At 39.7% G+C, this 25,255-nt stretch overlaps 1 protein-coding gene across 5 annotated transcripts in view; it reads left to right on the top strand.

Annotated features, from left to right (window-relative positions):
* LOC118405128 (kinesin-like protein KIF21A) overlaps nt 1-25,255 on the top strand; it is a 42,587-nt gene that overhangs the window by 9,515 nt on the left and 7,817 nt on the right. For 4 of the 5 annotated variants that reach the window (XM_035804538.1, XM_035804541.1, XM_035804539.1 and 1 more), the window contains exons 3-19: nt 12,450-12,632; nt 13,598-13,645; nt 14,078-14,170; nt 14,603-14,887; nt 15,380-15,474; nt 15,854-16,097; nt 16,767-16,880; nt 17,612-17,754; nt 18,238-18,516; nt 19,318-19,377; nt 20,751-20,953; nt 21,829-21,977; nt 22,419-22,511; nt 23,093-23,277; nt 23,555-24,257; nt 24,627-24,764; nt 24,951-25,183. In XM_035804538.1, the coding sequence (XP_035660431.1) occupies nt 12,450-12,632; nt 13,598-13,645; nt 14,078-14,170; nt 14,603-14,887; nt 15,380-15,474; nt 15,854-16,097; nt 16,767-16,880; nt 17,612-17,754; nt 18,238-18,516; nt 19,318-19,377; nt 20,751-20,953; nt 21,829-21,977; nt 22,419-22,511; nt 23,093-23,277; nt 23,555-24,257; nt 24,627-24,764; nt 24,951-25,183 (3,248 nt within the window). The remainder of the gene's footprint in view (nt 1-12,449; nt 12,633-13,597; nt 13,646-14,077; nt 14,171-14,602; nt 14,888-15,379; nt 15,475-15,853; nt 16,098-16,766; nt 16,881-17,611; nt 17,755-18,237; nt 18,517-19,317; nt 19,378-20,750; nt 20,954-21,828; nt 21,978-22,418; nt 22,512-23,092; nt 23,278-23,554; nt 24,258-24,626; nt 24,765-24,950; nt 25,184-25,255) is intronic. The other variant, XM_035804540.1, reaches the window with a different exon arrangement.

Genomic DNA, 25,255 nt, shown 5'->3' on the forward strand with positions numbered 1-25,255 from the left:
CCAGCCCACCAGCTGACAAACCCAGCACGCAACCGATGTGCCCAAAAGGCTGACAGCCATTTGGCATGCTCTGTTGGCAGTGCTTGAACCTCACTGTTACACTGCTCGAGTACTCCCCCCTTTTTTCAAGATTGATCATCGAATCTCCGAGTTAGATGTCCATGTGTGGCATATCTCCAGCCTGTTACTGTACTTACAAGGTCGGTATGGGATCCGGTGAAACAAAAAAAAGGATTACAAATATCCTGACTCCCGGGAATCGAACCTGCGCCGATCCCGGGCCACCAGCTCACAAACCCAACACGCAACCAATTCGGCCAAAAGGCTGTCAGCCATTTGGCATGCTCAGGTGGCAGTGCTTGAACCCCACTGTTACAGAACACCCACCCCACCCCCCACCGTGCCATCCATGACCTGAATCCTGCAGCTATGTCTCCTAAGTGTTACACGTATTCTCCTGACCTCTGCCTCATACCCGGACAGAAATAACCACACATGCCTTTTTCTGGATCCACAGGCCGCCGGGGTGCTTAACTCACGTCCTGTGGTGTAGAAATAGGTCCCCTGTGTCATAAACATGTGTATTTACTCCTGTACAGGGCTCTAGCCAGCGTCCGTTTTTCCGTCAATTGACGGAAATTTGCTGCGTGTGACGGAAAAATTTTAAAAGCAATCCGTCAACCCTGACGGACAAAAATCCTTGGTGGAAGCTACAGGCATCCACGGCCGTAAAAGCCACACATTGTTTGTTTTGCTATTGTTATGATTGTTGACAATGTGTGTCGCCGCCCTTTCGCATACAATAATCTCATTAAAACCTGTTTTTCAAGGTCTCAGTTCAGTCCCTCTATCTCCTGGAATAGTGTTTTCGCGACAATGGGAATTGGCTGACGGGAAAAAAATTCGAGCTGGCTAGAGCCCTGCTCCTGTATAAAAATATGTTCAAGTGAGGTTAAACTTAAAGCGTCCAGTGTTTCATTTGTATTGTAAAGTCTTCTGAAATAGCAATTAAGTTGTATGTGTAGTTTATATTGTAGATGTGTGTACCTCCAATTTGTAACTTAAGTAATACCGTAATATTGGCATGATGTATGTTTTATTTCTGTTTTATGGATATATTTAGAGATTGATTCTGAAGAAGACAATATACATGTAGTCATTGTGTTGTGCAGATGTTTTGTGTTGGAATAAATCTTTAATATTTGTAATATTATAACATCATCATTATATATTAGAACTCTAGCTACCATGTGGACTTTTCATACTTACCTAGATACTTGAAGTTGAACGTTGTTGCAAATTTCAGTGGTGATATTCCCAAACAAGTTTTTTTTGCAAGTTAAATAGATTAAAGGGTCTGGAAAAGAGATGAGGAAATCTCTGGAATACCTGAGTGTGCAGTTTCCAGGGGGATGTTCAATTCATCTATAATGGCTCAGAGCCAGAAGTGGGTTTAGCAAGATGATTAGATTAAATTCTGTCTACTTGTTCAGTGTGGGAACATGACATTTATATCCTTGTCCATTTAAACTCTGACTCATACGTTGGTGTAGCGCAGGTAGTCTTGTTAGTCCACACCAATTGAATTTCATGATTCTCAAAATTTGATTTGATATTGCTGAAGAGGAACAAAGGGGGTTCCAAAAATCTGTAAAACTTGGCATGTCAATGTTTTAGGGCATGAATATAGTCCGATGTAAGTTTTCCTCCCAGCCCTGTGTTTTCTTGTTGTGTTCCTGCTGAAATTTTGAGTCGCACAAGAACCAAGAAATTGTGTAGCTAAACCTGCTTAAGTTAAGTTATTGTGTTGACACACATACTCCAACATACGCACGCATACACACACACATATATTCACGCGGACACACACACACACACACACACTCTCATACATACACGCACGCACTCACACACACACACAAACACAAACACTCAAACACTGCCACACAGTCACACAGATACACAAGTACCAGTCTAAATGTGAAAAGGTGGCAATATACCACATCATGTACAACAGCTGTTGTTAGTATACTATGGTGCATAAAAGACCTGCTATAAAGTCTAAACATGATTCTCCAAAGTCCCTCCCACTCTCTTGTTCTCTTGCTCACTCAATCTGGAAACCCTGTAATTTCAGGACACAAATTGTCCTCCCAAGCAGTCTGTAAAAGCATTCTGATTAAGTCTCTATAGAGGTCAATCTGGGCCTGCTGGCCTACAAAATAAAATCTGCCCCAAGTGTCAAAGGTCACGTCGTAAAGTAAGCAGGATTTACAGGTCAGCTGTGGACTTTAAACAGATGGAAATGAACCGAGGGGAGGTTTTAAGGGAGACAAAAGGGCCCTTACTTTTGGACTAACTGTCTGTGAGGTGTCATAGAATATGGGTCTTTAATTTTTTTTAGTATAATGTAGGCCATGTTGATTTAATTATTTGGATGATATCTGCATGAGCATATTTAGTATATATACACCTTTTTGTTTTGTTTTGAACACCTGGATGTCTGAAGTGGGGATTCCTTTGTGGTTGTTTTTATAATGTAGCAATCTGGAGGTACTTGCCAGAAATGTGAGTGGGTTCAAGCATCACCACTGCCCAGTCCAAAGGTCCAGACCTTTTGGCTTAGCGCTTGCGTTATGGTTATGGTGTTGAGTTTGTAAGCTAGCAGGCCAGTGGGTTTGAATCCAAGGAACCAGGAGACTGTTTCTACTGGCTTCCTCTAGTTTTTCAATCAGCAATACATTGTTGGATGTGCAAGTACATGTCTGTGAAAGAATAGAGTTTACTTCATACTTCTTTTTTCTTTGTACAGTATTAGAAATATCTACCCCCAATAGTAGACTTAGAATTTTGCACTGTTTTATCTCAGTTTAACACTTGTTACTTAATTCTCTCAGTTGTATGTAGTTGTTGCATCATGACTATGGTGTGGACTGAGACTGACCACAGCACATAACAGGACAGAGACAAGCCTGCTGGTTACCATAGATTATGTACCCATCAACAAATATTGACATGTTGACAGTACGTTGTTGTGAGATGCCTCGTGGGGGATTGCTTGTCTTACAGTGTTACTGGTGGGAAAATTTTGGGGATTTTCCCCACATTTTTGACACCGAATGTTTTTGTTATTTTCAGTTATCGTTTTGTTAGTTTCGTAGTCATGTATTGTTTGCAGCCTTAGTCCCATTGAAAAAACACCAGCTTGGGAATATGTGATTACCTGGCTAATTATCTAAGAATGAATGAAGTGAAGTTAATCAATGATCCACAATTAAGATTAGTGTCGAAAAATTTTGCTTCTTATACATTGATATTACTACATTTGTATATGATAATTGTTAGACAAACCTTGGTGGTTAGTTAGTATGATATTTCTTCAATTTTTATTATAGATAAGGTTCTAAATACGATCAAAATACACAGTATTCTGGAGAGTTTTTCCCACTGACTAGTAAGCCAACTCAGATTTAAAAGGAACTGCAGACAGTTGTTTCTTTTTCCCTGAGCTTTAAAAATTCTTTGCACCAAATACAAGCTGTATTTTCTTTGCTTTTGTGGTTGTTTCTACAGACATCTCTTGAATAAAAGTTTGGGGATTTTGCACGGAAATGACTCACAAAAAGTCGGTCACTCATGGAAGAACAAGGTGTCTGTAACCCTCTCTGACTGTCTGAGAGACAAACACTGTTATCCCCTCCCTGAAAGGACCCACTGGCCCAAAACATTTTACTCTGCATTGGTTTTCTATTTTTGCACCACTTCAAGAAGATCCGATTCAGCTTTTCAGCTGCCTGAGCAAGAATTAAAGAGTGATCAGTCGCATAGTAGGGGTAGATGATCCACAGGTTGACTGGTTGAAACTACATGATGTATACCGTGTACTGCATTGTTAGCAATAGCAAGTCACATATTCTGGCCTCACTTCTATCTGCATCTAGTTCTTTGTTGACATCTTTTTACTAGTTTTAGGTGAAGTGAAATATCGCAAAGATTTTCCATTTTAACAACCTTTCTTGTCCTACTTGGAGCCCAAGTTGTTAATTTTTTAAACTTTGGTAACATCCCTGTACTGTTGTAACACAACTGCTTGCTCAATCTTTTTGCTAGAGCCAGCAGTCACTATGGAGGATGGTACCCAAGCTATAACTTATGTTGTTAAATCGGTGAATTTAACTAAGTGTAAATGAAAGTGCATTATCATCAATTACATGTCATAAAGCGGGGGGTGAAATTTTGTCATCAGAGGCCGGGGGAATTTTTTTCTGTCCCCACAAGCAAATTTCCAACCCTGGATGTAAGGTGGGGTCCGATATTTCTAGAGACAGCTCTTCCATTAAACTCCTTTATCCCTTTTATAAATGTAGGTCACATCTGCACAGCACTACTGATAATCTGCATAATGCAGGGTGTATTTCCAGCCTTGGTTTAGTAGCTTGGGATGTGTGGCACATGTTAAACTTGGCTCCTAGAACCGACCCAACCAGTGACCCAGCTACCCACCCAGTGAAAAACCAACAAAGGGTGTTCCCCTCCACCCAGCTTGGGCTAACCTTTCTGCAAAAGGTGACTGCACACATGTGTATGTGTCAACTGGAAAGGTTACATTCAATCTTAGCTACTGTATGTTCTTGAATAAAGTACGCCCTTTTTCAAATTTTCAAAATTCAGAAGGTGCTGCAAATTGTAGCCAAAGTTGGGGTACATGGTTCTTGCACAGATACATTGTAAATGGGATGAAGACCTCAAAGTCAAAGAGATCATGGTAGTTCTACAGTTCCAGGATTGATGTGAAACTAGAAATGTTGTTTTGGTGTACATCTCTTCCATACTGAAGGATTTTGTAACATGTCAGTGCATTGACAAATACGAGCATTTTTACAAAGTAAGGCAAGGACTTTAAATATATATAGAAGTCATTGATTTTTTTACTGGGGAAAAGAGAAGAAATTGTCATAAATTTTGAGATTAACTGGTTCAAAATATGTTCAAGGTTGGCGGGGAAGGGGTGTGTATTTTTCCATTTTACGATTCACTCATAGATTTGTCTGAAACTTTTATGGATATACAATGTACCAGATGAGGATTAGGCTAGAGGCCACCCTGAGGTCATCTGTGTGTCCTTAAGAGAACTACTCTGTCAAGTGCTTTGCTTTTGTACAAATAAACTCTCTACTGTTTTATTTTTAGTACAAAGACAGGACTTTGAACTAAGTGATTTGAAACCTTGACTATCCTGTCCAGGGATTTACTTCATCATCATCATGGGGGCGTGCTGGTTGCACGAATGGCTATGACTCTATCTCTTCCTCCATCCTTCCCTATACTTAGGCCATCTAAGGAATAGATGAGATAAAAGCTTCATAAAATAAACATTGGTTTGTTTGTTTGTTTGTTGGCTGGTTGGTTGGTTGGTTGCTTTGGTACAAGAAGAAATGGTTTAATTTGGGAAGACAACCAAATCTTTCAAACATGCAAAATTTTGACATCTTTCTTTATCCTTGATGTAAGCCATGGAAAGAAGAAGGAATCCATTTAGCAGCTTTCCTTCCAACAGGAAATTACAATTACAAGGCTGCCAATCTTGGGTAGACAACTGTACCACCCTCGGGGAGAATCACACTCTCAAGTGTATAAAGTTTGACAGATCCTACTTGCAGCTACCACTTCAGATAAGAGAGCACTTTCTCTGGGATTTCCTGTGAACAGAGCCACCATTGTTTATACTGACCTTGTATGTGAGCTTCACACATGTGTTGGACTAGACTCAAGGCCTGTACAAATGTGGCTATGTAGTAGTAGGTGCAGCGTGGAAATTGAATTTGACAGGAATTAAACTAAGGAGTCTTCTTATAAGGTTATCTACATGTGCATGACATTGTATGGTTACAGGAAGTTGTGTCTTTGGAGTTGGAACTGTTTTAGACTGAAAATGATAAATTGCAAGAAATTTAGAGTTGTTGTGGTTTCTAAGCTTATTACTGTAGGGCTCCAAATATCAGACAACAGACTGAATATTTGAAATGTAAACATCTTGAAACTTAACAATATTCTAGAATAAACTGTTACAAGACAAACTCAGAAGACTATATGGTTCTTTCTCTTATGGAAATAGAATTTTTGATAATATTATAAAGACATTTAGTACGGAAATGATTCTCTGTTTTTCTCCAGTTGTAGAGAATGAATTGTATTTGAATATTGTTTACCTGGGGTTCTAACCCTCAATCATTTGACATCTTTTATTTTTTTAAATTCTTTGCAATAGTAGTAATAACTTTGTGCAAAACAGGAAGTTATGAATTGTTTTTTGGAAAAGAAAAGTGCTCATGTCCTACTCCTAGTTCCAATTTCTACAGTATTGCTGGATTGACCTTATTTAGTGGTCTATCCCACATGTGTTTTCCCCAGACATGTCTGGATGGAGGTTTTCTATTGACAGTGTAGAACACAGGATCAACTGACAAGGTCAGGGTCAGAGTTAAGTAGCTGAGAAAAATGTGGGGAGACAGGAACAATGTACGTGCTCATGGGACATAGTTTGAACTCTAGGGCCACTGCAATTAATTCGCTTGGTTCTCAGAAGGCTAAGGCCACACCGATTTAATTTCTTGGTTCACAGATTCGCTCGCTCCTATTTTTTGGGAAAACAAATAAAAATAAAAGTTACCACTCAGCAAATTTTCACCATTAATGAAACCATTCACCAACTTTCTGGTGTAGCAAATTGCCCTTTATATTATAAGATCCTTAAAGTGTGGGTACAGGTGCTGTTACTGTACAATAATAGTGTTTTTGTACTTTTTTCAAGCTGAAAACTTTTTTTTCTTTATGTTTTGGATTAGCCGTTACCTTTACTCCAACCATTTTACAATTTTTATTTTTATTTTTATTTCGCCCTCTCGCTCCATATTTTTTATGAAAAAATCCGTGAACCAAGAAATTAAATTGGTGTGGCCTAATTGACAAATTGTTGTGTAATTTTAGCAATTGTTTTCAACTTTATAAAGAAAACGATTTTGAACAAACCAGAAGCTAGAAGGCTCAAAATTTAATCATGTGGAGTTCTCTTCAAGACCAACGAAGTAAAACATACAAAGTATACAGATAATACATTCTCAACTTCTTATGTTCACACACACACACACACACACACATTTCGTTTCAGACACATGTGCACGCACACACACACACACAGTACACACAGACACACAAAGACACAGATACACACACACACACACATGAAACATAACCTTCTTGTCAAAGGTAATTTACTAGTAACTGTTGTATATACTAGGGGATAACATGAAGTGATGAGAAGTGGTCCATCTTTGAATTCAATTATATCTTTAATTTTAGACTACATGCAATTCATAACTTCAATAATGTAATCCATATCTCTTATATTTTGTTTGAATGTGTGTTTGCATTAATGAATGAAGAACAAACAAGTAGTGTACAAACACTAATTGCCATATATTTAAGCTGCTTTCTAAAGTTGAATATGACATCAACATTCTAAACATTCTATTTACCATATGTTAGAATCTTCACTACCTAAACTAGAGTTCGGCGACCTCATACCTCCATGAAAATTTAGAGCTTTTGTAAATTTCATGCAACTGACTAAGACATTAACATAATTTATGCATGGTGTTGTTCATCATTGACAAACGTACACATGTCACAATTATAAAATTCCCATTATTAATCATAAAGCGGTTTTGCAATTTCTACATAAATTATGCAAATAAGTTCCTCATTATCATATTTGGTATCTGCTTATATTCCACCTATCATATAAACATGTGTTACATTTATTGAAGTCCAGTTATTGAAAACAATGGAATTATACAATTTCCTCATTAATTATGCAAATTAACTCCTCATTTGCATAACATGTATATCATTATGAACATCTTTGCCTAAGGTACTTGCATGCATAATATGATGCCAATCCGTCAATCCTTTCTGCAGTTATCCTCTTTGGAATGTCTTGACAAAAACGCCCCTGCAGTTCCCAAATTAAATGTTAGGGGGCTGAAACTTGCCCCACTTTGTCATGACACTGAAAGCTATCTACCACCTAAATGTCACGACCATATCACGTACGGGACAAGAGATACATTGAAAAAATTGCTATGATAGAATATTCTCATTAATTATGCAAATGTACTCCTATTTTGCATAATTAGTATTTAATCTTGTACAACATTGTCTAAGGTACCTACATACCAAAAATCATGAAAATCCGTTGTTCCCTTCTTGAGTTATCCTCGTCAGAAGGTTTTGACAAAAATGCCCCTGCTATCCCTAAACTAGACGCTAGGGGGCCAAAATTTACGTAATTTTTTCCTGAGCACAAGAGCTATCTAATACTTAAAAATCTTTACCATAGCATGTTCAGAACACCGAGATAGCAAAACCGGAAGTTGCGCTGCAGTACCAAGGTCACACACCAGGGGGCCCAAAATTGACCTTGACCTTCGTCTTCCCAACCCCTACCCACATATTAAATATCATCGTAGTCCATCAAGAGGTTCTCAAGTTATGATGACCACAAATATGCGGACACACAGACACACACACACACAGACACACTCAAAACTATACCTCCATTTTTTCATGGAGGTAATAAGTAGGTTAAATGGTGCAAGGCAAGGAAAGAAAAGCCATCCTGGCAGCAGATTCAGCTACCAGCTGCCTCTTAAGCCTGGATTTGTTCTCCAAATAGGTCTGTAGAGACCTGCTGGTCTGGTTAAGTAGCAAAGTTCAAACTCCAAGGTTTTGTGATGAGAAAACCAGGAGGGGTTTTATGGGATAGAGGGGAGATTCTGGTAGGAATTTTTGGTGAAACTAGCGTTGCAGGCACATGGCATTAGCTGGTTACATTGTATATGTCACATTAGAGATCACGATCCAGTAGAATCGCCGATTCTCCTAAGAGAGATCGCGATCAGAGTTTGTCCTAGGAGAGAGCCTGATCGCAATCTGTACTAGTAGAATCGGCGATTGTGGCCTGTGGTTATCTACAATTTTTTTTCATCATATATCATAAGATTGCCATTCCTGATCCTAAGATCTCCCTTAGATTTCTATAAAATTGTCCTAATCTGTTTCAATAAACCAACCTTTTACAATATATACATGTACTATCTGGTTACACTATGAGTCAGCATGGGGGTTACATGTACTGTACTTTATAGCTTTATCTCTTGAACCTACCTGTATACTGGCCTTGTGCAAATGGAAGCCCCTTTAAAAATACTTTAGGAAATGGACACCTGGGTTTTAAGCAGGCTTTTAGTTGTCATGGCAACGTCGGAAAGAGAGAGGAATTGGAAGTCTTAGAGTCTCAACAGTGGTGGATAAAGACAGGCTTAGTGGTGAAGTACTTTTATGGGTAGGCTTTGATGGTCTATCCCAGTTTTTACCTCTGCTAAGAATGTTCTGTTTGTACTATTATTATCATCATTCTGTTGGATGGTTCCCCAAGTCTCTATGTTTTTGTTTGTTTGAAAAACCCAATAAGAAATGTTTTATTTTTGGTAGCGTTTGCAAAGGTGTAACGTAAGTTAGACAAAGGTGTACATACACGCATAATTTAAATATCCGTTTTCCTGTGCTGAACTGCAACAACTGTAATTCTGAATTCTGGGCCATTGGGCCAGAAAATCATTTCCAGAGATTTGTAACAGTTAAATTGTTCTTCAGAAGATTGAGCTTAATTGAATTGAGCCTGTGCCAAAAGGAAGGTTCTATGCAGAAAGTATAATGGAAGATCATTGCAAATTTTGTTAAGATGTTTCCAGTTTTTTTTAGTTCTGCAATTACTGTAAATGCAGAAATGTCTATGGCACTACCGCGAACTTAAAACCACCGCGAAAACTCCATTTTCCAACTAACGCAAAATTAAATCGCCACAAACTTAGATGCACGTACAGCAATAGAAATGCAGAGTACATGTACACATACATATAAAAACTGATTTTTACTAATATAGCTTACAATGTCTGAGCAATGAAATTTTTACAAATTTCCCAACTGAATTTCATAGATAAATAACAGATATTTTTGTCAAATGTTTCCTTGTCTTGTAAATTAGACTTAAACATCTATCATCATACACCAGTTGTAAAATCAAGGAACATATGAATGCCATTTTTGTAACTGTTTAGTGGAAAGGGGGCGTATTTGCAAGACAGAGTAATGTATCATATAGAGAGGGAAGGGCAATTTGTTTAATGGCTTCCATCCAAGTTTGAAGTTGAACACAGAATCCATAATTGAATATTAGGAAAAGGTCTCTCTCCATATGATTGATATTGCAAGGTATAACATACATTGATTTTGAAAGCTTGTTTATGATTCTACTGATCGAAAAGTTTATTCTTAATACTTTTCAGAAAATTGTCAATTATTCTTGCTACAGTTTATTTTAGAGCCGGTACCTACTTATTATGTTGCTTGTGCAGTATAATCAAAATGACTGATTGGCATAAAAAAAGGCTTGCAGACCCCCATATTATGTAAATTTCTTGATACACTGGTATTGTGTCTTCTTACTTGGATGTTATCTTTTATCTCTTGTCATTAATGTAAGTAATAGTAAAACTTCTGTGTTTAGTCTATGTGGTCAACAATATGCAAATAAAGACCATTCAATATAATGTCCATCTAATTTAGATTATATACAGCTGGTAGAAAGGTCCTGTGACCCTCGACTGACCCCCATTTTGATTGACAGCAGCAGCCCTGGAAGTGATAACTCAATTATCAGAGCAGCCAATGTGGCCAGTGGTCACCCTATGGGTGGGCAAGACTCCATATAGGCAGGAATCCAAATTAACTTTCCCTGTTACATGTACATGTACATGTACATGTAGCTAGCCTGGATGCCAGACAGTTACCAGGACCTACCCAGGCCAGCTCTTTGGCTCTCGGGCCAATATCAGGGCTCGAAATACCACCTGCATATGCAGGTTTGTACAGGTAAAATTGGAGCTGTGCAGGTATTTCTGGTGTCCACCTGCACGTAACCTGCACTTGTCCATGTACTGGGTTTTATACAGAAATTCCCTTATGATTGTTTTATGGATTGTTATTAGCTGCATTGACTGTTAGTGTTACCACATATATAGTGTATAAAAGAAAAATAGCAATGGTTTCTGAACAATTTTAGCATGATCCATACTTTCTAAATTCAAAGTGGTGCAGGTAGAATTTGTCTGGTGCAGGTGATTTTCAACGTAACCTGCACCAGACAAAAATGCAGAAAAAGTATTTCGAGCCTTGAACTTGGAGCACAAAATTATCTGAGATGGAGTGACAGTTTTGGTAGTAGGTCATGAGCTTCTTCTTGGGCCAAGGGGTAAAGGGGTATTGACTATTGTCTAAAGTGGTGTATCTGGTATCCAGGCTACACATAGCTGACCGTGGCCTCCTGACCTTCTCTGCACCATAGTTTGAAATTAGTCATGGGCAAGGTCATCTTTCTGGTTTGGAGAATTATGCACCTTTGGAAATATGTATGTGTGTGTCTATCTCTCTCTCTCTCTCTCTCTCTCTCTCTCTCTCTCTCTCTCTCTCTCTCTCTCTCTCTCTCTCTGCGTGTGTGTGTGTGTGTCAAAGTCAAAGTCAAAGCCGCAATTTTGCTTTTTTCATTAATTAATGTCAATCTATGAAGTATGATTGTGATCACTACATTTTGTTCTAACTTTCAAGTTTAACCGAATGTCTTGTACTTGAAGTAAAAAGAACAAAGTTCCCACTAACATACTTTCGAAGATTCTAAACTAGCCAGACTACTAGAATATTTTGAATGTAATATGATATTATTCATAACATAATAAGATTTCGCAGGTGGATGCCATCCATAAAGTGCCGTTAGAATGGCCCATAATCAATCATAATGCCATTATCTGAGTAGCCAGACCTGGCCTGTTGACATGGGACACAGCTGGCACTGTTGTTTCACTGGGAAACTTCCCATATCCATTTCTTTATCAGGGCTCCAAATCAACACTGTCCCTATCTTACAATGACAGGCAATTTTCACCAAGGAAATAGCATAGTGTTTACTAAAGATTCATATCTTTCTGTGGTTTCTTTGTTTTACAGTAGGAGGACAAAGGCATAAATTTGGCATTTTCATTCAGTGTTCAAAGTGCACTCAATAAGAATACTATTCTGGGATTTGTAAAATCGAAATAGAAGAAAAGAATTATAACTTTTCATTGCCAGAGAGTTTTTTCTTATTTTATGTGGACAAAGTATTTCTTTCATGGAGAAAACTTAAAAATAAATGCAAGAAAGAAAAACAATGAGAAAAAAAGAAGCCATTTTCCAACTTTCATTCTGTACTGCAGTTTTGGTATATTCTGCCAGGGGGCACTTGCCATCTATGAGTTGCTGTCTCTGATTGCTTTGTTGTTGCATCTTTGTTCCAGACGGGTGCAGGTAAAACCTACACCATGGGTACGGGATTCGACGTGAGCATCTCTGCGGAGGAGCAAGGCGTCATCCCGCGCGCCGTGGAACACCTGTTCCGTGGGATTGGCGAGCGGCGGAAGGCGGCGCTAGAGAGAGGCGATCCTCCGCCAGAGTTTAAGATCAATGCACAGTTCATGGAGGTACTGTAAAGTGGTTTAAAATGATTTCAAAGTTGTTTTTATAGTGGATTACTCACGCTTCTAAGCCTAGATATACAATTATGGTTAGCCACTTGAAATATGTAATTTAATTTTCTTAAACTCTTGTGCACTGTGTTAAAGTCATATTTTCACATTAGGTTGCAGGTATGGTTTTATCTAAAGTTTACAATATTAACAAAGGCTCAAGGGTCAAGTCTCAACAGTATGTAAACAATGTATCAGAGCTGCCTGTAGCTTTAAAAATTATCTTTCCAAGACTCCAACCCATTTTTCCCCTCATATTGTTGTTTTTTGGAATTTTTGTCCACACCAACAAGCAAATTTTGCCCCGAAGTGTTGGAAATTTGCCTGATTATTGCACCAAAGCTGTGTGGCCCATGGCTACAAAAGCTGAGATGGGCTCTGTCCTGTGCACCATCTTGTGCGGGTAAGACATTATTTTTTTTTTCTTTAGGCCATACCAATTTAATTGATTGGTTCCCGGATTCGCTCGCTCCTATTTTGGGGAAAATAAAAAAATAGAAATGACCACTCACCAAATTTTCACCATTAGTGATACCATTCACCAACTTTCTGGTGTAGCAAATTGACCTTTCTATTATAAGCTCCTTAAAATGTGGGTATTATTATTGCAGTTATATTTTTCATTCATGAAGAATGGGACAAATATAAAAACTGACACTACTTTTGTAATTTTCAACAAACAGGTGCTGTTACTGTACAGTAATACTAGTGTTTTTGTACTTTTTTCAAGCTGAAAACCTTTTATTCTTTATGTTTTAGATTAGGCCTTATCTTTACCCCAACCATTTTGCAATTTTTTTTTTTTTTCCCTGTCGGTCCATATTTTTTATGAAAAAATCCGTGAACCAAAGAATTAAATTGGTGTGGCCTTATCTTGTAGAGTGGACTGTAACTAATTGTCTGATATCCCTTTTCCCCAGCTCTATAATGAAGACATTAACGATCTATTTGACCCGTCCAAGGAGCATGTAAGTATCATACTCTGTTTTGCTTTGCCAAATTGACCCACTTCTAGCAGTAAAGGTACATTGTAAAGGTAAAAGGAGTGGCCTCAATCAATTGTAGCCTGGGTACCATCCGGAAAGAAGTTCGCTCTGGCGTTCATTATATACTATATACAGTCGCTTCTAGCTCTGACGTTCATTATACACTATACACAGTCGCTTCTCTGTGTTTCCGTCTGGGAACGTGGACCATGTTAACGTCTGGAATCGTCCAAATTTTCTTCAGCATCATTGGAATAAGTGATGGATGTTTGAAGATGACGCTTTCTGTCAGCTTTGCTTTTTACCTAAGGGTTTATTACCATATACCATAAAGATAATGGTTTTGAGTCTGCAATATTCTTGTATCGCCATGGAAATGGCTATGTTTATTGTTTTGTTTTGTTTTAATTTCAGGGTAAGAAGTCCCACATTAAAATCCATGAGGATGCTACTGGTGGGATCTACACAGTGGGTGTCACCACCAGGGCAGTTAGTTCCAAGGAAGAGGTGAGATGACTAGGGGTTTATGACCTACAATGTATAAACCACCGAGTGATTGAGCAAATCAGTTTATGAGGTTGTTATTAAAGGTCACTGACTATATATAGGTGTTACAAATATATGTCATGGTAAACACAGGGAAAATTGGTCATTAACATTGTTATGGTTAACACCAAGAGAAAAATGGTTATCAAATTAATGTTTCATATAGCCTATTCAAAGTGACACTGACATTGTAAAAAAGTTAGAGATGTTTGCAATGTTATACTGTGGTATACGCAGAACACTGAATAGTACATGTTTGCTGTCACTACAAAAACCTTAAAGAAAAAGATATTAGTTTATCCTGATTTTTAAAGCAGAGTAGTGAGCTGCAAGAGAATCTCCATCGTAATACTGTTATTTTTCCTTGACTGACTTTCTTCTGTCTATCCCCAGATTATACAATGCCTGAAGATGGGTGCCCTGTCCCGTACAACAGCAAGCACAAACATGAACGCTCAGAGCTCACGCTCGCACGCCATCTTCACCATTCACATTAAACAACAGCGTGTTGTACGCAACAACGAGCCTGTTGGGGAGGAAGAAAAGGACGACACAGACAAGGAGACAGACACCGCAGCGCTGAACGACTTCGAAACACTGACGGCAAAGTTCCATTTTGTCGACCTCGCTGGGTCAGAGAGATTGAAGCGAACTGGTGCAACGGGTGATAGGCAAAAGGTTTGTTATGTCTTAAATTAAAGTGTACAGGGACTTTACTAAGCAAGACCATCTCTAGTTTTATTATAGTTTTGTTCTAGCTCCGTTTTCTGTTGCCTTGTTGTAAAATAAGGCTACCCACCGAACAGTGTTTTTCTGTATTGCATAGAATTGGGTTTACAGTATATATTTGTTTCAGGTCTTATTCTATGATTTAACCTTGAAGACTTGTCAAAGTATTACTAACATCTGTTGATTCGTTTGTAAGATAATTTGTGAACAGGACAAATGAAGAAACACTTAGTGAACTGGACTTATATGTATTGTTGAAGGTATACATGCACTATAGTAACATTGCAACTCAAAAGCACCATCTAGCAGGTTTATGTGAAACTGCAGATTCCTGCCAAAGAACCATTGGTAATCCTACCACAAATATGACAAGTCAGAGTGAAACTTTTTTGTCATCTCCTCTCAACAATGACTCGTAGTTGCTCATCTCTTCTCACTCAGGAGGGTATCTCTATAAACTGTGGACTCCTGGCCCTTGGAAATGTCATCTCTGCTTTGGGAGACCCTAAGAAAAAGGGAAGCCACGTGCCTTACAGGTAATGAAGTGAGAAACTGAAGTATACATTGAGTTTCTTAATTACTTTCAATAATGTTCAATAGTTCAATAATGGGTCTCGTAGCAGCTTTCTACGGTATTGCTACATTACATCAGATTTTTATAGCTCATGTTCTGGTTCTTGGCTCTTGAGGCAGAGAGTAAGTTGTGTATGTTCGGGCCCCCTAGCAGCTTGCAGGGGCTGATTTTGATTCAAACTTTGGATGAGAATAATTCAAGGTGTTGACGGATTGTCATGATTTTCTGTATGTTTTCTGCTTTGACTTACATTTTCTAATGCTGGAGGTTAAAAAAACATGTACCAAATACTTCAGGAAGAAAGGTTGACTGAAATTTTACATGAAACATCTTTCTCACAGAGACTCCAAGCTGACCAGACTACTACAAGACTCCCTAGGTGGGAACAGCCGCACCCTGATGATTGCCTGCGTCAGTCCCTCGGACCGAGACTTTATGGAGACGTTGAACACGCTCAAGTATGCCAACCGCGCCCGAAACATCAAGAACAAGGTCTCAGTAAACCAGGACAAGACGAGTAAGATTATACAGGAGCTTCGAGGAAAGGTTATGGAACTGGAGACAGAGCTGTTGGAGTACAGACAGGTGAGTAGACAGGTGCAGTTTGCACAAGAACTGGTAGGTGGCAGTAGTGAGCTTGCCTCCTCAACTTGTATCGAATAGGTGGAGGGTTTGTTTTGATATTCACTAAAGATAAAAGATAGAGAAATGCCTAAGACCAGTTAGAGCTGAAGATGGTTGAAAGGTGCAGTGTGCACAATGACTGCTAGGTGGCATTAGTGAGCTTGCCTTTCCAGCTTGGTTTAGTTTGATGGTTTATTTTGATAATTCCTGAGAATAAAAGGAAGGTAGATGCCTTGGAGCTGGAGACAGCTGTTAGAGTACAGGCAATTGGAGGGACATACATGTAATATTATGCAGTTCGTACATGAATTGCTAGAATCTTTGAATAAAAAAATCAGAGATGACAGACTTCACCCCTCAGACAGTATTAAGTACCCTCTAGAAGAATAATCATACAAAAACTCCTGCATAAGTATAAACACACACAAACATGTGCACACACGCACATGCATACATGTACAGACACTCATATGTGCACACACGCAAGCATTTTGATACATACATATACTTGCACACATATATACAGACACACAGTCACACTGACAAAGTTCACTTCATTTGGATAAAGTAATGAACACAGTTGGATGTCAGTCTAAATTCTAGCATTAATTTCCATCTTTTACTTCTCAGGGTCGGCGTACCATAGGTGAGGACGGAGTGGAGTGTATAAACGACATGTTCCATGAGAACACCATGCTGCAGACAGAGAACAACCAGCTCAGGATGAGGATAAAAGCCATCCAGGTGGGATACCATCTTGCCTAGTATAACAGGGGGCACTGTAAATGACGGTCTAAATCGGAAAAACCTAAATTTTTTAAAAGTAGATTGACCAAGTGAATTTATGTCTACATGTACGTATACGATGTAACAGAAAGTTATCAATGTCTCCAAGGTGATGTTTTAAATGTTACCAGGGATATATATCTAGGCACTTTTTGGAAATTTTGCAGAACCTACATGTACATGTTCATGTAACTTTGGTAAGGTGCATTTCAGATGGGAAACTTTGGTTAGAAACATTCTCTAAAATGAGACGTACAGCCGAAGGCCCTGTGTTTTAAGAGAGCCATACCCAAGGCACCTCTTAGAAACTACCTTCATCATCATCATCCGGGCGTGCTGGTTGCACGGATGGACATGACTCTCTTCCTCCATCCTTCCCTATCCTCCATAGCCTTGGGCAGTTCTTCAGCCGAGCAGCCAGTATCATCACAAATTTGTACATGTACATATGTTTTGCGTTGTCTACCTTTGCTAGCATGACCATGTTTGGGAGTCCACAGCAAAGCGTCACTAATGAAACTACCTTAATTATCAAAAAGAGAGGAGGTCCATACCAGTATGGTTTAACAAACTTTACAGTCTTATGTTAAGTAGCTTGTACGGTGCAAAAGTGGTGTGTTACACAGAATGGTGGTTTAATTAAACTGTTTAATATGCAAACACACAAACTTGTTTGTTTTCCTGTATAGGAAACAGTTGAGAGTCAGGCAGCACGGATCAGTCAGCTGATGACTGACCAGGCTCGCTGGCAGATCCACCAGGCAGGGGAGGACGGGGAGGATCAGGTCGGATCCATGATCCAGGGCTACATGAGGGAGATCGAGGAACTCAGGTGGGATTCTGGGATCTTGTACTTGTTGAATAAAGGACATGTGATCCTATATGTGATGTTGTACTGCCTCTGGAACTAGAAGCCGTGAGTTTGAATCCCTGCTGTAACAGTTCAATGAAATCACTCACCCAACAAGCACCCTGCTGGAAAGGGTTGTATTCCTTAGGACGTGACATTAAACCGTGTTATACTGTTCATTGTACTCGAAAAGAGCTAGATGGATTTCCCTTGTACAATGAACCTATAGTATAAATATGTGTACTACACATAGCATCTGTCTTCTCTGTCACAACCAGTGGAAGAGTAGCTCAGTCTACAGTAAACAAAACTAAACTGGATCAAAATCATTTCCCTTTACGGTACTGGTGGCATTCTTGGATCTTAGGTACCGGTATGTCACATTTTTATCTTTGGCAGGTTGGTCATATTTTCATTATCATGAATCTAAAAAAAGTAAAAGTGAAACTTGTGTTCAATCTTCAGGGGCAAGCTGATCGAAAGTGAAAGCATGGTGACGCATCTCCAGCGCAGGATATCCAACCAGGGTCTGTCGCTCTCCACGTCGCTCTCGTCGCGTAGCCCGTCGCACATCGCTCTGACTGGCGGGCTCGACACCTCCGACTTGACCAACCAGTTTGGAGGAGGCTCCCCAGTTTCCCCCATCGCAGAAGACACAGAAAGCATTATAAGTATGGCCAAGAAAGACTTACAGAACCTTAAACACAAGAAGAACCGCTTTAGAAAACGGCACAATTCAGAAAGGTAAGGTTTTTGATTGTCGTTTTTACTTTTAAGTATTGAAGAATTTACAGCCACAAGTATGGCAGGGGGGCGTGTTTTTGTCTGAATCTGAACTGTGCTGTGTATGTTTTTCTGTGTCAACCATAATTTTCTGTAATTGACAGCAAGCTAGTTCTCACTGTGATGTACATGTGTATTCTTGTAAATATATAAAAACTGAAAGCCCACAGCCATTCTTTATGTACTGCCAGAAGCCGCTACTATTCTGTAGAAGCCGCTTAATTGCACAGTCCATTTGCCAGTGCATTTTGTGAAATTATCCAAATGGTGCAACAAAGTGAAGTTATTAAGCTGGACCGCACCACCACAAGATTTTGGGATTTCGTGCAATTAACAGAAGTGTTCCATTATCCATTGTGCAATTAACTGGCTTCTACTGTACCCACACATGCACACTTTAAACTGTGAGCTAGCTTAATTACAAGATTCTCTGCAGCATCAATGTAAAAGTTACTGTATTTGGCAGTTTACTATGCACAGACTTGCTGGGTACTGTCTTTACAATATACATGTACCTTGGTAAGGCTCTACTAAACTTGGCTGAGGTTTCTACTTTTGTGGGTGTGGTCTCTAACCAGCTGTCAGCCAATCAGGGAACTGGGTATACCTAGAGCAAACTTTTGGACTATTCTCAGATTGGATGACAACTGGTTAAGAGGCCACTCCTTCAAAACCTGAGCCCAGACCAGCAGAGGCTTTCCAAAGGCATGTTGTGGGTATGCCTCTGTGTGTATTTGTTGATGTCCATGATTGTGTTTGCAGGAAGTATAGACGTCAGGGCTGTGTAGACAGGGCAGTCATGACTGACAGTTGGATGCAGAGGTAAACTAGGTTGGGCAGAAAGCTGCTAACCGAACCCTGCTGAAAGTACCGACCCTGCTGTCCCCTGTAATACACGAACCCAGCAATAATAATATCATGGTTTTCTTTTTTATTTAGTAAAAGGTAATCCGATAGCCTTTTTGAAGCTGTGTGTATGAGGGACGGCCCTAACCGAAACTAGGTACACGTTTTCACCCAAGTCATGACTGACAGTTGGATGCAGAGGTAAACTAGGTTGGGCAGAAAGCTGCTAACCGAACCCTGCTGCAAAAACCAACCCTGCCGACCCTGTAATACATGAACTCAGCTATATTAATTCATAGTTTTTTTGTTTTTTTTTCGTAAAGGTAGTCCCAGAGCCTTTTTGAGGCTGTAAGGGACGATCCTTAGGCTGAAGCTATGTAGTACTTGTTTTCACTCAGTGAAGTGAGGAAAGTCGTGTAAAGCAAGGCACAAGATCAGTAACCAGCAGATTTGAACCCATGACTTTGCCGTTCTGGGTGAAGGACTCTACTGTTACGCCACACAGCAACACAGTGTGATCAAGAAGATAATGGCCTATTGCTGATAAAATTGACTTTTTAGAGCTTACAGACTTACTACAGAAAATTTGATGCAAGAATGGAAGTTAGAAAAATGACAAGCAAGCAGCAGCCAATTCAGCCTCAAGATTCAACCTTCATGAAGTCACAATATATGCCGAGGCCAGCTTTTTTTTCTTTCAAAAAGCACCTTTCTTATTTATTTTTTGCTTTGTTCCATGACTCAATATAAACCTTCAATCCTTGTCATTCTAACAAAAATACTAATTGTGATTTGCCCAAGTCTAATACCATTACTAAAATTTCAATATGTTATTATTGGCTTATGGGAATGACATTGTTGTACTTAAAGCTGACTGTACATTAAATTTTTAACATTTTACAAAATTTACACTGATTTTCACCATTTACTTAGGAAAGCAAACATATGTCATCTTTGTGTCATGTAGTACAAACAATGTCACGTGGAAGATGGGATTTAGAATATCATGTAAAATTGTGACTCCAAAGAAAACAAAGAACACAAAGCGTCGGAAAAAAAGTTTTTGTTTGTATCATGAAATTCTGTCCAATTTAAAGTCACAGTGGAACCACAGAGGAGTCACTGTCCTAGTGAAATGAGGGTGTTGATTAATACGGAAAGATGAATGAGCAAGTTTTAAACCTGCTGTTCATTAAACACTCATCAGTCTCAATGACGAAAAATGGTGGATGCTACCCAAAACATTTGTCCATTTCCAAAACCATATCCAGTTGCTTGAGTAATGCTTTTTGGCATATATTATTATCCATGTACAACCTTCATCACTTTTTTAACCTTTTGTTGTTCAGCTCTGACAAGGAAAACAGGAGTGATGGAGAGGAGGAACAGGAAGAGGAGGGGGAGAAGAATGGAGTGGGAGATGAGTCAGAGGAGGAGGAAGAGGATGGAGATGAGGAGGAGAACCAGGAGGAGGGGGAGGAGGAGGAGGAGGGGAGCAGTGAGAGCTCCTCTGATGAGGAGGATGGGGATAATCTGGAGGAAGATCTGGCAGGTAGGGGGCCTTGGATCAATTAATATATGTAGAAATTTATTTGCAAGTCCGTGCCCGAGGGCTAATTGCAAGTACATGGTATAAACATAGTGACAATGGACAATCATGAACAATATTCTACTCTAATACTAGTGTTGGCTATTTCTAAACAGGTTTGGTTCGACTTTTTTTTGGAAGCAGAGGGAGACGAAAAGCCCCACCTTTTCTAAAATTTGTGGGCTCTGTGATTTCAAGAGAAAAGTGGCTTTCTGTTCGAATGTCAATGTGGGGAAGTTGGGATATGTCTTTGTGGCTTCTCTAAACAGATAATTAATGAACTTTATTGCTCAACCGTTGTACGTGATGTAGAGAAGTAGAGAGAGGTACTCCGGAAGAAAGTGAGAACAGATAAAGTCATGGCCGATTAAGAAACATTCTTTATTCACTCGGGATCCAACATCTCTCTAGTCCTAAGGTCGGTCTGCTCTAGCTATTCTTCAGCATCTCTGCCTTTATATCTAAGCAGCAGAGACAGCAGTAGTGGACCCATATACTGACATCAACCATGTCACCCTCTTAGCTGTCAGTTGCCTCTTTCTTCCCCTTCCTAAATACTTGTTTCTTTAGGGTACTAATCAGGCTTCCTCTGAAACCAGTCTCATGCAGGGACACTGGTCAGTGGGCAAATTTCACAGAATCATGGATTTTGGAAGTTTCTTGGAAACCTAGCCAGGGTTCACTATCAATAATTATATACAAGGCTAATCCTAATCCATCCTTTTATTTAAAACCATTACTACAAAATATTACTGATAATGTTAATATGTTATGCTCTGTGTATGGATGATTTGGTTTCGCTTTAGAGCATACATGTATATTTACCATTATTCCTGCAGACATCTCGTGTGAGATCGCCATCAAACAGAAGCTGATTGATGAGCTAGAGGTCAGCCAGAAGAAGATGCAGGTGCTGAAGTACCAATACGAGGAGAAACTCTCCAACCTACAGCAGAAAATACAGGCCACACAACAGGAGAGAGACAAGGTGGACCATTTTGTTGTTTGTTTCCTTGGAAAACATCAGTGACCAGATTTTGGACTGATTATAATAAACAGGCTTTCAGCAGGCGTCCCACACATTTTTTGCCTACCTGTCCACGAAAATAAGTAGTGAAGTATAGTAAAGTTTCTTTGTCATTTCTACCAAGTTTCTACACTCAAATGTACAGAGGCAGGTAGCCTTAATTACATGAAGATAGGAATTAAAAATGTCAGATACTTCATCAAACAGTTACCTTTGTAGCAAAATGGATCATTGTTTTTAGTATCACAAATTCACAACTTTTACAAACAATTAGGTACAGTTTCAGGTCCAGGCCTGGACCTGATCCTTTTAGTCTGGACCTGAACCTGACCAGACCTGTACTAAAACATTCTGTGCCAGCACCCACCCCTACTCACCAGTGATGTTCTGTTCCTATCATAGGTGCTGGCCAACATGGAGTCTGTGGACCACATCGCCGAGGAGAAGGCCAAGAAAATCAAGTCTGAATACGAAAGGAAGCTTAAGAACATGCAGGTGGGTGTTTTTTCCTTCATGCTACTGATTTACAACACTGCCTGATGTATATTGTCTCAACAGAAATGAGAAAGCAAAGGATAGATGTGTTCTACATGTATGCATGGTGAATAAGATTTTATATGTTTCTTTTGATGGCTGTTTCTTCGTATCCGAAGATCAATGGTAGGCAGACAAGGTTGATTAGACATGCCCCTATGCCTATGGCCTGTCACCACCACAAAGGCCTGTCACTGCCACCAACACTTTATATGTTTCTACAGTTACAGTAATAAGCGTACTTCAATATCCTGTATTTCGCTTTGCATTCCATGTACAAGGAAATGTCACCTTACAATAAGGTGTATTTAAAATTGTTGATTATTTCAGTCTCTTGGATCAAAGGAGGTAAACAGGCAGTCTTATTCTGAGGCAGGCACAAACAGATTGAATTTATATTATGGCAGGGTAGATATCGCAATTTTACTGGTAGAATAACTGATGATTCAGCCAGATAACAATCTCTGTAAAGACAGCTAAAAGCAGTTAGATATCAGAAATATAAAGACTTACCATATAATATTTTCCGTATATTTCCTCAGGACGAGGTAAAGAAGCTCCAGGCTGCGAAGCGTGAACACGCCCGTCTCATGCGGAACAACGCTCAGTACGAAAAGCAGCTGAAGACGCTGCGACATGACTTGGACGAGATGAAGAAGACAAAAGTCCGTCTGATGAAGCAGATGAGAGACGAGCAAGCAAAGAGCAGAGAGTCCGAGAACAAGAGGTGACTATTTTATACTTTTTATGTTCATGTATTAGTGAGAGAGAGTGATTTATTTGTAAAAAAATTGCAGCCTATAGGCTGAATTGTGTAATACATTACAAGGAGGAGTGATCATCACATGTCCTTGAAATTGTCCTTTTGGATTACAGTGCTCACAATCTGTCATTTTACCATACATTTTCTACAATAAAAATGTCCAAGTTACTTTTTCTTTGTCCTATTATAACTGACAAGTAGTCTTGGGACTCTTGATTTATGTGCATTTTTCCTTTTCCAGAACCCGTGAACTCGCCCAGCTGAAGAAAGAACAGCGTAGACGCGACAACGTCATTCAGCAACTGGAGCGAGAAAAGAAGCAGCGAGAACTCGTCCTGAAGCGCAAACAAGAGGAAGTCAACTCCCTTCGCAAACAGGCTCGACCAGTATCTGGCAAAGTCGGCGACTCCAGAAAGAAAACGACAACAGAACCTCCACCGACGAACGGACACGTCGATGAGAAACCCGAACTCGCGCCCAAACCCCGTCCCAGAACTGCTCCCTCTGCAAGAACTGCTGCTAGCTCGACAAAAGGGAGCCAATCAAAACCCTCGAGTGCAATCGAAAAGCCGGGTGCAAATCGCGGCAGTCACATTCCCGCGCCGACCTCCACCCCACGTAGGGTCAAACACCAGCGACGACAGTCCTCTGAGAAAATGGCGAAGATGAAGTGGCAATCGTTGGAAAAACGGGTGGGGGAAGTCATCGCACGGCGACAGACAATAAACCACATGGAGCGAGACATGGAACGTTGGCTACAGGAGAGAGAGAAGCTGGGAAAACGGATCGAGCGAATCAAACAGAAGAGAAACAAGGCGGTGGAGGAGAGTAAGGATCCGAAAGTCCTGCAGGAGTTGCAGGACCAGATAACTGTGCTGACTGACAACATTGATAATGTGAATGACAACATCATGGAGAGCCAAAACAGTATCATGCAGATGTCTGTAAGTGTTCCTGAATTCATATCTATTTCTTTTCTATTTGTTTTCCTGTCTAACTTACAGCATTTATAATCTCCCTATGTCTAAAGAGTTAAGAAGGAGAGATTTTCACCTTCTGAAAGTAAATCTTTGAGCCAATGAAGATAATGTTGTATCATAATGTAAGTCATAAAAACAGCGAAACTTGACTACTGTATTATACACAGTCATATGATAATTATCTAGTGTATAATCATAATCAGTAATGTAATCTAAATCTAGGCCGGTGTATAATTAACCACATTCCACCCAGTTGATTAGCTCATCTATGTGTATAAAACAAATTGCTAAGACTATTTGTGATTCACCAAATGTGATGATTGTGTTTTGTAGGAGGAGGGAGATCCTGTGGACATCACAGCTGTGATCAACTCATGCTCTATCGAGGAGGCACGCTATCTGTTAGAACACTTCCTCAACATGGTCATCACTAAAGGCATGTATGCTGCACAGAAGGAGACAGAGTGTAAGGTGAGTTATAGGGTAACACTTACAAATTTATTGACTCTCTTGTCTAGAGAAATTTGGTCAAATGCAGTAGCTGAAATTGAATTGAGAGACTCAGTCAAATATTCCGGCAAGTCTAATTATTTTTAGATACAGGCAAACAGTGAAATTTCTTCATGATTTAATTGAAACTTGGTACATCTATTTCAGGAGCGTGAAGCGAAGGTCCACACCCTAGAGCACAGCTACAACATGACCCAGGACCTACTGCAGCATCTCATCCAGGGGCAGGCAGAGTACGACCCCGAGCTGGAGGAGGTCCTGGGGAACTCCATGGCAGCCGTCGCCCCTAGCAACAGCAGCAGCGCGTCGTCCACGCGATCGGCCTCTCCCGTCAACGAGGCAGAGGATAAGGTCACTGACCTGGCAGAGATTGGATCCAGGTACTCAGTGTTCAAATACAAATTTAAGGGTTTCATGCCTTCATGGCAAGATGGATTAACCTTCTCTCTACT

The sequence above is a fragment of the Branchiostoma floridae genome, chromosome 17 (assembly GCF_000003815.2).
Source record: "Branchiostoma floridae strain S238N-H82 chromosome 17, Bfl_VNyyK, whole genome shotgun sequence".
In the NCBI taxonomy this organism is placed as follows: domain Eukaryota; kingdom Metazoa; phylum Chordata; class Leptocardii; order Amphioxiformes; family Branchiostomatidae; genus Branchiostoma; species Branchiostoma floridae.